Here is a 12,248-nt window from a genome sequence, read left to right on the forward strand (position 1 = left end):
CTGATACAACTACTACTACTACTACCACTACTACTTCTACTACTACTACTACTACTACTACTACTACTACTACTACTAATAATAATAATAATAATAATAATAATAATAATAATAATAATAATAATAATAATAATAAAAATAATAATAAAATCTAAACATGTTGATCTTGGTGGGTTTTCTTTAACAAATTTTGTCTTAAATGAGCATAAACAGTTAAGAAAGCAATGGAATGCTTTCATTACAGATGTGTGCTTTCTTAAAATGACTCCTCTTATTTGATGTGATCAAACGAAAAATCAATATGAGAGATTCATTCGCTGCTCTTTAATCAGAATGTTCAGATTATACAGTAAAGAAAATGTTAATAGATTTGATAATTTGATTCAATGTTTTGTTTTGTCAAATATTTTTCAATTAATGTTTAATAGAGCAAGGAATTTTTCACAGTATTTTCTGTAACATTTTTTATTTGTGGAGAAAGTCTTATTCTTATTTATTTGGCTAGAATAAAAATGTGTTTTTTACATGCATTTTAATTTCTCTTTGCTATTTGGGCTTATTGGAACCTAATTAGAATAAAACATAAGTATCATTTTTTGATACAATGTACTTTTAGAGAAAAATTATGTCCATATACGTGGTCTCGTAGTCCAAATTTACATAAAAACTTTTCCTGACTGTTTTTAATGCATATATAACATATACATTTTTTAACATGTTTTTACTATCAGAGACTAAAAACAACTTTCTTCCCCCATTTTGGACGGTTAAAAATTGTGTTTGAGATATTTCATATGCAGCAAAACAGTTGCAGGATGACACTGTATGTCTGTAACAAAATTTAAAACATTCAAAGTATTTTAAATAGCCATTTAAGGCCACTTAAAGGCGAAGGAAGTTATGATCAATATTATTAGTGCCATTTAGCAATATTTTTTCGATTGTCTACAGAAAAAAACAAATGTTATTCAATGACTTGCCTAATTACCTTAACTTCCTAATTAACTTAATGAAGCCTTTAAATGTCACTTTACGCTGAATACTAGTACCTTAAAAATATCTAGTAAAGTATTATATACTGTCATCATGGCAAAGTTAAAATAAATCATTTTTTAAAACTATTATCTTTAGAAAGGTATCAAAAAAAAATCCATTAAACAGAAAGTCAGAAAGTGGGGGAAAATATAAAGGAGGGCTAATAATTCTGACTTCAACTGTATATATCCAAAGGTGATTGACTCCTTAGATAATTTCCTTACCTTGAGAAGCATTTGTGATGGGACACTCTTCATGCCGCAGGTAAAACTTGACTTCCGCTCTCCTCTGACCCCATTTCTGCAGATGCTCGAACATCATCTGATCAAACGGGATGGCTCTTTCTGCAAAATAACAACACAAACACTCTTTGTTTCCATTAGGATGTGAAACCTTCTCTCTCAACTCACAGGACGTCAATGTCAAAACCAATACAATACCTCTCTATTTTAATCTAGCCCACATGATATGAAAACTTCAAACTGAAAACTGCCCTTTCTATTACACAACAGCCCTGTAGCGAAAACATGGTGGTACGTCCAGATGTGAAAGGTCTGGCTATCCTTGCTGTAGGCGTTTTATTAGACAGCGCGGGCCATGTGCCATGCGTAGGACACTAGAATAACAGGCCCACAGGAGTCATGTAAACAAACCTAAAGGCCCTGAGACATCCCGACCCACAAAACTACCACCCACCGTCTAGGACAAACTCTGACAAGGACATCATTGTTCCGTGATGGACAGTGTTGCTTTCTCTGTGGGATCCGCTCCATAAGGGGGTCCATTCAGTGCTAAATCAGGATGTAAAAGAGCTAAATAATACAACTGTTGGCATATTGAGAAGAGCATATAGAAATGCTACTGCACATATGGCAAGTCTGTACTCACTGAATTGAAGCCGTTAGTTTTCATAAGTAGCTGAAAACAGCAGTAACTCAGGATGAGACTATAAAGCACCACATAGTTTTACAGTACTGCGTTAAATGTTGGGCGGCACGGTGGCTCTTTGGTTAGCACGATCGCCTCACAGCAAGAAGGTCACTGGTTTGAGTTTGCATGTTCTCCCCTTGTTTGCGTGGGTTTCCTCCAGGTGCTCCGGTTTCCCCCACAGTACAAAGACATGCACTATAAGTGAATTGGATGAACTAAATTGACTGTAGTGTATGAATGAGTGTATGGGTGTTTCCCATCACTGGGTTGTGGCTGGAAGGGCATCCACTGCGTAAAACATATGCTGGAATAGTTGGTGGTTCATTCCTCTGATGCGACCTCTGATAATTAAGGGACTAAGCCGAAGGAAATTTAATGAATGAATGAATATTATATGTTGAATTAACACTATAGTCTCAGCCTCAGACGGCAGGCTAATGGACCATCAATTAACATGCTAATGTTGATATTGTTTAAGTCCCTGTGAAATTCTAACAATGTTTTTTTAGATATTAGCATTAGTATGTTAGTGTTAAGAGATCTATGACCTAGTGCGCTCAAAATTTGACAAAATTTGTATTTAGAAGAGATAAACATTCAAAGCTTGCAGTTTGTCACTTCTGGCTCAATGGATCATCCATTTTTTGACTTCTATTCATACTTTAGTTTTTCATCAAATCTTCTGACCAATCAAATGCTCTCTATTCTCTGACATGCCCCGCCCCATTCAGCACACTATTGCTATATGTTAGGGGTGTCCAAACTCAGTCCTGGAGGGACGGTGTCCTTTTAGCTCCAACTTGCTTCTACACACCTGTCTGGAAGTTTCTGGTATACCTAAAGAGCTTGATTTGTTAGTTCAGGTGTGTCTAATTGGGGTTGAAACTAAAATATGCAGGACACTGTTCCTCCAGGAACGAGATTGGACACACCTGCAATATGTGCTTTATCTCAACCACTCTCAATGGTACTTTTGCTAGTAGTTTTCCAACATTACTAGCCACTCTGTACTATTTTCACTAGTCACAATTTTGTTGTTGGGAAAATATTTTTATATGCTTAAATATGACGTTGACATGCTAAAATACTTGATTAAGATTTAGTGTTATGTCCACATGCCGCCTCATTCATTTCACGTTTTGTGTGTTGTGTATAAGCAAAGGGGTTTCATAGTGTTTTATTGCAATTAATTTTTATTTCACATGACTTTTTTAGAACTCAAAATTAAGGATTAACCAAATGTATCTTTGACCACGCCAAACAATAATTATTTCTTAGCCACAAATCTTAAATGTGTCAAAACAAGCAACATATAGCTGTATACTACACTTTTTATTTAATAAAACATTTCTTTAAAAAAAACCTTTAAAAAGCCTTTCTTTAAAACAGAATTATTGTCATGTATCAAAAATATGCACAGTAATCTGTCTTGGCTAAAGATCTCTCAGATCACCAGTTAACTACACATAAATGGTGAGTTAATCTCCATTAAAGCAATGCTATTGTAAAAAGAAGATAATTAAACCATATTAACAAAAATAATTGTAAGCAAAAGAAAGCAGGTGAAAAACATACTGTGTATGATAATGAAAGGATGATCAAACGCACATGTTTAAGACCAATTAATAATCTGTTCAAAGCGAAAGCAACCGGTGCTGCTTACAAAAAGACAAATCTGGAGCTCTTGTAAGCAGCAAGACTGTAGGTGTATTCGTATAACTTTTGTGTAGTCTATTTGAAAAAGAACCGATCACAGTTGCCTTCCAGGCACAGTTGCTTCGCGCAAGGAAACGGGAGCGCGCACATGTTTTAAATAGTCGCTCACATCACATCAGCTGTTAACATGAGTGATCATCCTCTTATTCACTATTGACCTGCTTTCTTTTGCTTGCGCGAACACCATTATTTTTGTTAGTCGTGCTGTTTCTCAATTCTAATATCACATTTGCACGCATATTTGGTCATCCTTATAGTCGAACCCTGCTTTTAAGAAACCCACAATTTAAAAATTTTCAACCAGCCAAAGTGGCAAGTGGGAGTGACTGTCAAACCCGCCAAAGCAGAAATCTACCCGCATTAGGCAGGCTGGTGGGTGTTAATGTCAAGCCCTGATTACAAGAACTTTTTTACAAAAGAACATTTCATAAGAATTTCCACCAGCTCAATGCTATTATTTTACCATTATAGTGTATACAGCCATGGCAAAAAGACACTCCTGGTAAACATTTGTTTGGAAAATTGTTAGACTCTGCCAAGCACATGAAACATGGTGTTAGAACATTTTCACATAAAAAAATAAAAAAAATCAATCATCATTTTTTTTTTCCAAATAATGCTCTAAAACTTTTTAACGTGTTACACGTAATTTTGAATTAGTGTTAGTTTAAATTTTGCTTACAGAGTGTATACAGTGTCTATAGAAAATCTTCATACCCTGTGAAAATATGCCTTTACTCACATTACACACTGCTTTAAAAGACATTTGGGATAAAGTTGTTGAAGGGCACAGGTTAGGAGGAGGAAAAACATTTCAAAGGCTGGAAAAGTTACTTGGAATGTGACTTGAATTCAGGCTGTATGATAAATAAAGTACGTAATTCACCTCCGTGAAGTTGGCACCCCATAAAAACAAATAATCCCCATAACTATGCCATTCGTTTGTGCTATGTTTGTGCTGATTTGTGCCGCAAAAACGAACGTTTGTGCTGGTTTGGGGTCTGTAATATTAAGCATTATTTTTTGACCGTGTGACGTCACTCTCCACCCCATGTTGCTCCACCAGTTTTGTACGCTTTAGAGGAAATAATGGGGCGCAAAGTGACGTTGCGGCTCCCGAAGTGTTTTGATTAGGCAATATCTAAATGATAAACATAGATAGGGTGTTTATTTAAACAGCACAAATCCAGCACTAACCAATGACACCTATTTTGTGCAATTTAGAGGAAATAATGGGGCGCTGAGTGACGTTGCGGCTCCCGAAATGTTTTGATTAGGCAATATCTCATCAATAAACGTAGATAAAGTGTTTATTTTTATGGCACATACCAGTACAAATCCAGCACTGAAGAATGACACCTGTTTTGTGCAATTTAGAGAACCTGGGGTGGAGAGTGACGTCACAGCTCCCGAAATATTTTGATAAGGCAATATCTAAACAATAAAAATAGATCATGTGTGTATTTTAACGGCACAAACCAGCACAAACCTAGCACAAACGAATGAGACCAGTTTGGTGTGATTTAGACAACCTGGGGTGGAGAATGACGTCACGGCTCCCGAAATATTTTGATTATATCTAAACAACGAAAATAGATAAAGTGTTTAATTTAACGGCACAAACCAGCACAAATCCAGCACTAACGAATGAGACCAGTTTTGTGTGATTTAGAGGAAATGGGGTGGAGAGTGACGTCACGGCTCCCGAAATATTTTGCTTATATCGAAAGGAGGAAAACGGATACCGTGTTCGTTTTAACGACACAAACCAGCACAAACCGAGCACAAACGACCTGTGCTGTTTTGAAGTCATTTGCACAACAAGGGGTGGAGAGTGACGTCACACGGTCAAAAAAAATAATGCTTAATATCTCAGACCCCAAACCAGCTCAAACGTTCGTTTTTGCGGCACAAATCAACACAAACGTTGCACAAACGAATGGCATAGTTTTGGGGATTATTTGTTTTTATGGGGTGCCAACTTCACGGAGGTACTTATTTCAAATATTACTTTCTATAGGCACTGTAGGGTGGTAGATGGGTACCTTTTCCTTTCCAGACTTCAGCGAGGTGGCAGCCGCTCTCTCCGGCCTCCTTACAGAACTCCACCACATCCTTACAGAGCGTCTCTGGAGTAATGGGCACCTCGGTCAGCAACTGTTGATTATCACTCAGGAATACGGTCAGAATCGTCTGCAAAGAGGAAAGAATATTGAGGTTATCTGAGTCAACTTACAGCCTCTCATTTTTGACTGTGTGGGCTTCATCTTAGCCTTATAATTCTCAAACTGTTTACATTCATTATTCCAGTGGTCAAATGAGTTGCAAAGGCAGACGAAGGCCAATTAAAGGACATTCACAAGTTGAGTTGAAATCAAGGGAATTGCATGTTTATTCAAGAATAAGTAATCATTATTTCTGAGCTATTATCTCCTACATACCAAAACCAAGCATATTGGCGAGAAGACTTTAAGCACACAAAATGGAAAATGTCAAAACTTTGGAAAGGACAACCTATTTTGTGTCATACCCAGACGACAATGTAAGAGTTATTTAATCCTGGCATTAGATGATACTTTAAGGATCATCCAGCAGGGTTTTTATTAAAGAGGCTTAAACTAATGGTCGGGCAAATTGGATTAAGCATTGCAAAATCATATAACAAACATGAAGAAGAAAAAAACACAAATACATTTTTTGGGATGAATGTTTTTGGGATGAATTTTTTGGGATTTTTCCCACCAAAAATGTTAAATATTTATTTATATTTAGTAAAAAAAAAAAAAAAAATGTAATTTTGGCTAAATTTTGCAATACAGTAGGAATAATTGTTACATTGTTAATACAAATATTTTTTTAAATGTCATTTGTCAGTTTCTCTGTGAAAAAAAGAAAGCAGAACTAAAATAAGTATTGTTTTTGTTGTTTAATAATAATATTACAATACATTATTAATTTTATAATTATTTAATTATGATAATTCACAAATATACCATGTGAAATACTTTGTAAAATATTGGTAAATTTGAAAAAACTTTGTTGTACAATTAGAATAATTATTACAAATTACAATTTCTTTAAATGACATTTATTAGTTTGTGTGGTAAAAACTTTAGAAAGCACAACTAAAATAATATATATTGTTAATAATCAATAATTTCAAGTCATTAATTAGTTATCAATAAAAATAAAAAACAAATCACAAATATATTTTTTAAATAATTTCAGATAAACTTTGGGGTACAGTAAAATATTTTTTACAAATAAATATTTTAAAAATGATTTTCAATGTTATTTGTCAGTTTTTGGATGGTAAATAAGTACTATAAAAATAAATAAAATAAATAAATAAAAACTTTATAAACAACTAAAATGATAATTGTTTTTGTTTATTTAAAAAAATGTTGTCGTAAAAGGTTACAGTATTCTTAAAACATATTTCTGATGTCATTTGTCAGCTTTTGGGTGGTAAATAAGTACTTATTATACTATATATTATATTATATAAATATTTTAAAAACACAAAAAAAATTGTTTTGTTATTTAAAAAACATTTTGTTGTCATGTAAAATATTTCGGAAAATATCTGTGAATTTGGAAAAACTTTGTTAGAATAATTATTACAAATGAGTCTTTTTTTAAAATAATGTGTTAGGTAATTAACATTAGAAATCACAACTAAAATAATACTTATTCTTAATAATCAACAATTCTATATCAACAAATAAAATCCACAAATCTTGTAAACTATTTTGGAAAACATCTATACTTTTGTAAAGACCTTGCTGCACAGTAAGTATAATTATTCATTCAATCATTAATTTTCTTTTTGGCTTAGTCCTTTTATTCATCAGGGGTCACCACGGCAGAATGAACCGCCAACTTATCTAATATATGTTTGACAAAGTGGATGCCCTTTCAGCAGCAACAGAGTACTGGGAAACACCCATACACACTCATTCACACACACTCATACACTGCGACCAATTTAGTTTATTCAATTCACCTGAACCACATGTCTTTGGACTGTGGGGGAAACCGGAGCACCAGGAGGAAACCCACGTGAATACGGGGACAACATGCTAACTCCACACAGAAATGCCAACTGACCCAACCGGGACTCAAACCAGTGATCTTCTTGCTGTAAGGCAACAATGTTAAACACTGAGCCCCTATGTTGCCCAAGTATAATTATTACAATTTTTTTTGTGGTATATCAGGCATTTGGGCGATGCGATGCGTCTATTTTATAACACCAGTCATCAATAAAATCTAAACACATTTACATATACTTCATCCCACTTTCCCTTCCCTTCACTCAAAAATGTAAATACTAGCCATCTTATGAAAGCAGCTGAATTCAATTCCCACCCGGGCCAGGAATGGAGGCTTTACTTCTAAAGTGTAACACAATCCCTCCAAACAAGCAAGCAGCAGATTGAAAGAGAAATTCTGTGAGGGTTGGATTACAGGGCAGAGCTATAATAATCTGATTAGGAGGGGGTGCAAACATGCGAGCGTGTGGCAACACAGAGCTAAGAAAACTGTTTCGCTGGCCGAAGCCAAACAAATCCAGAAAGGGAAATGCTGCTGTGATCTGTGAAGACAGCGGATAATCCCGATCTGGACAGCTGCCTGGAATTTTATTGTCACGAGGTCTCATATTAAAATAGCCCAGGGCCAAGAAAAAAAAGTCAAATAATGCTAACGCTGCAATAGAACAACTCAATTACCAGCCAAAGCCATCACAAAAAGTAAATTGTTTAAAATAAAAGGAATATTTCATCCAAACATGGAAATTCTGTCACTATTTACTTTATTCTTATGAACACAAAAGAAGGCCTGCTTTAGGCCACACAAACTGTTTGGATTAGCATGGAAAATAAAATGGTTCCAAAGACAAACGGGAGTTTTTTAAGCATCAAGATAATGAAAGTGTAAAACAGCCCTTTTTATTTGCAGACTTGAATGTGTCCTGAGCAAAGAAAAGAGTGACTTTCATACATTTTAAACAGGATTTACTAAAGAAACCACATAAAAAATCATCCAGCACTATAAACATTTACCCCAAAAAACCTTGCAAATCATATTTGGAAGAATCATTTGATGTCATTGGTTTGTCAATTTTTAGAAAAATGTTGTATGACCCTACAGTTGAAGTCTGAAGAATTATTAGCCGCCCTGTTTCTTTTTTCCTTGATTTCTGTTTAATAAAGAGATGCTTTCTTCAACACATTTCTAAACATAATACTTTTAATAACTCATTTCTAATCACTGATTTATTTTATCTTTGCCATGATGACAGTAAATAATATTTGACTAGATATTTCTCAAGACTCTTCTATACAGCTTAAAGTGACATTTAAAGGCTTAACTAGGTTAATTAGGTTAACTTTACAGGTTAAATTATTGTATAACGATGGTTTGTTCTGTTGACTATCAGGGGAAAATATAGTTAGCACTGTTGCCTCACAGCAAGAAGGTTGCTGGTTTGAGTCTCGGCTGGGTCAATTGGCATTTCTGTGTGGAGTTTGCATGTTCTCCCCGTGTTTGCGTGTGTTTCCTCCAGGTGCTCCGGTTTCCCCCACAGTTTGTGAATAAAAACACTGAATAAACTGAACTGGCTGTATGTCTGTGAATATGAGTGTGTATGGGTGGCAACACGGTGGTATTTCTATTTTTGACTATTTGTCATTTTAAATTTGTATTTATTGCCACTATCCTTCAAACCACAGTCTTGTGTCAGCTAAAATGTTGTGTGATTCTATAATAGTCATTTCCAGTCTTAGTAAATCTCATACTATAGTAAAGTCTATGGTACCGTATATATTACAACACTTTTTTTAAATGCTACAGCTCTCAATGAACTGAGAAACTATAATAAATACTGTAGTATACTTTAGTTTGTACTACAGTAAACGGTGGTGTTTTGAAGTCTAATATATTCAATAGTTGTAGAAATCTCCAAGTCATTTTATATATTACTATAGCTGTATTATTACAATGTATTATTGTATTTTACATGTTGGATCCTTGTTACTTTAGTAAGTACAGCTCAGAATAAGTATGTTGCTTCATTATTCCGTAAACCCTTACTTTTTATACATATATCTTATGTTTGTCCCATAGGCAAACAAAAAAAGCAGACAGTAATGTTTATATTAAGCATAATATACTTCTAGACCTCCATTAAAAGGGCATTTTTAAAAATTCAGGAGTATATTAACCCAACGTTGGGTTAAAAATGGACAATCCCAAGTCTTGGGTTAATTTTTTTCAGTTAAATTTTTATTACAATGTCCACATTTGACCCAACGTTAACACAACCCAGCATTTTAAGTGTTAAAATAAAACTGTTCTATTTTATCAATAGTTTTGACTATATGTCATTTGTAATGTGTATTCTTTGCCACTCTCCTTTAAACCACAAGGTTTCAATTATGAAGCCAACAATCTTTTGTCAGCTAAAATGTTCTACATGAACAATTATAATAGGCATTTCCAGTATCCAGTAAATCTCATACTAAAGTATATTGTACTGTGTGTATTACAACACTTTGTCAATGAATGCTAGAGCCCTCAATGTAATAAAAACATCCAATAAATACTGCAATATACTTTAGTTTACACTTAAATAGTGGTGTATTGTAGTCTAATATATACAATAGTTGTAGAAAACTCCACAACTAGCTTCTACAACTTATATTAATTTAGTGGTTGCATTTCCGTTGCAACAAGAAAATAATTCAAATCCTTTATTATAGTATGGTTCAAAAACGCTGTAGTATTTATTATAATTTAATAAAGTATTTTTTCATGTGGAATCCTTTTACTAGGCCCACACGGAATCTGCGCGCGCAGAATTACGTATATTTTTTCCCATCATTAATTCAGTTTATTTTTTAAAATGTGTGTAAATCTATATTTATTCAGTTTTTAAATTAATTATAGTAATATTATTGAAAAATGTTCATCTGATTTATGTACAATGCAGTTTGTAAAGTAATATTTTCTGTTTTTTAGTAGAGAAATTTTATGAAAGACTTGCTTTGTTTACCAAATAAAGAGAATCTAACCGGATTTGCATTTTAAACATTAAATAAAAGTTAAAAGGGTATTACTTTTTTATTTCACATATTAGGCTTTTAGTTATGATACTCCCAAAATAATTCCGCAGAAATCCGCAGATTTTTACCAAAATTCTCAGCAGAAATAGCAAAAAATATCCACAGATTCTGTCTGGCCCTACTTATTATTTTAGATTTAGATGCAGTTCAAAATAATACACTACCAGTCAAAAGTCTGGGGTACATTTTTTATTTTTTATGTGTTTTTTTTTTTAAGAAAATGATTTGCCATTTATAACATGTAAATTAAAAAAAGCTAAATTGTTAAATATTTATTACAATTTTAAATAGCTTTTTTATTGTTTGTAGTTTCAAATTATCTTTCAAATCATTATTGCTTGTATTACTATTACTATTTATAATAACAACAACAACAACAATAATAATAATAATAATACTTATTATTATTATTATTATTATTATTATTATTATTATTATCATTATTATTATAAATAATATTAGAGAGATTTCTGAAGCATCATGTGACAGAAGACTGGATTAATGAAGCTGAATATTCATCTTCAAAAATCACAGGATTATATTATTAAAGTAATTTCTAAACTATTTTTGAACAGTTATTTTATAGTGCAATAACATTTCACAATTGTTTTGATACAATAAATGCTTATTTTAAAACATTTAAAAATCCTACTGACCCCAAACCTTTGACTGGTACTGTATGTTGTTTCATTTTTGTTGTAATGTTGTTTCATTTTCAAAACCTTCCATCTTATTTATATAGTCCTCCATTAAAAGTGCACTCTAAAAAATGCTGGGTAGTAAAATCCCAATTTTGGGTCAAATATGAACAATTGTAACTAAATTTAAATTGCATAGTCCACGTTTGACCCAACGTTAGGTTAACACAACACTGTAAAAAATGCTGGGTTCCACACAATCAATTTGTGTTGGGACAACATGAAGCAATTAAGTTAACATGCTAGTTTTTACAAATGTAAGTAGATTAAACATTAAACAATTAATTCATCTCCCAAAAAAGCTCAAGACTTGTGTTGTTTCAGCTCAATTTAAATAAGTAGCTTGAACAAACAGCAAATGTCATTTTCTGAGTGAACCCAGCATTTAAGAGTGTGCATTTCAGTCAGCAAAACATACTAAAAGAGCACAAAGTTTCCTCCTAATCAACCACCACTTTTCTCAAACCACATTTTCCCTTCATGCACAAACACCAAGCTCATTCCACCATGCCACAAACATGTGCGTGAAATAGCATCCTTTCATTAATCAAATCCGCAATCCACTCCAACTATAGTAAGTCTCCATTTAACCCTCCTCACTTACACATGCACTTAACAACAAATGTCAATCTGCCGAAATCCACGCGCCAGACATGTCCTGCTATTTTAAGCCACACACAAGTGTCTAAACTTCTAAACTAAGAGACTCCTCATCTGTCCCTATTCTTGTAAGCCCACCAGA

At 33.5% G+C, this 12,248-nt stretch overlaps 1 protein-coding gene across 13 annotated transcripts in view; it reads right to left on the reverse strand.

Moving 5' to 3' along the window:
- The window catches only part of ppp1r13ba (protein phosphatase 1, regulatory subunit 13Ba), a 77,491-nt gene that overhangs the window by 44,464 nt on the left and 20,779 nt on the right, over positions 1-12,248 (reverse strand). For 8 of the 13 annotated variants that reach the window (XM_073927365.1, XM_073927361.1, XM_073927364.1 and 5 more), the window contains exons 2-3: positions 5,727-5,874; positions 1,260-1,379 (exon numbers count right to left, since the gene is read on the reverse strand). In XM_073927365.1, coding sequence (XP_073783466.1) covers positions 1,260-1,379; positions 5,727-5,874 — 268 coding nt within the window. Of the gene's footprint in view, positions 1-1,259; positions 1,490-5,668; positions 5,875-7,687; positions 7,818-12,248 lie in introns of those variants that run through there. The other 5 variants (XM_073927363.1, XM_073927360.1, XM_073927359.1 and 2 more) reach the window with 2 other exon arrangements.

Source organism: Danio rerio, chromosome 17 (genome assembly GCF_049306965.1).
Source record: "Danio rerio strain Tuebingen ecotype United States chromosome 17, GRCz12tu, whole genome shotgun sequence".
In the NCBI taxonomy this organism is placed as follows: Eukaryota; Metazoa; Chordata; class Actinopteri; order Cypriniformes; family Danionidae; genus Danio; species Danio rerio.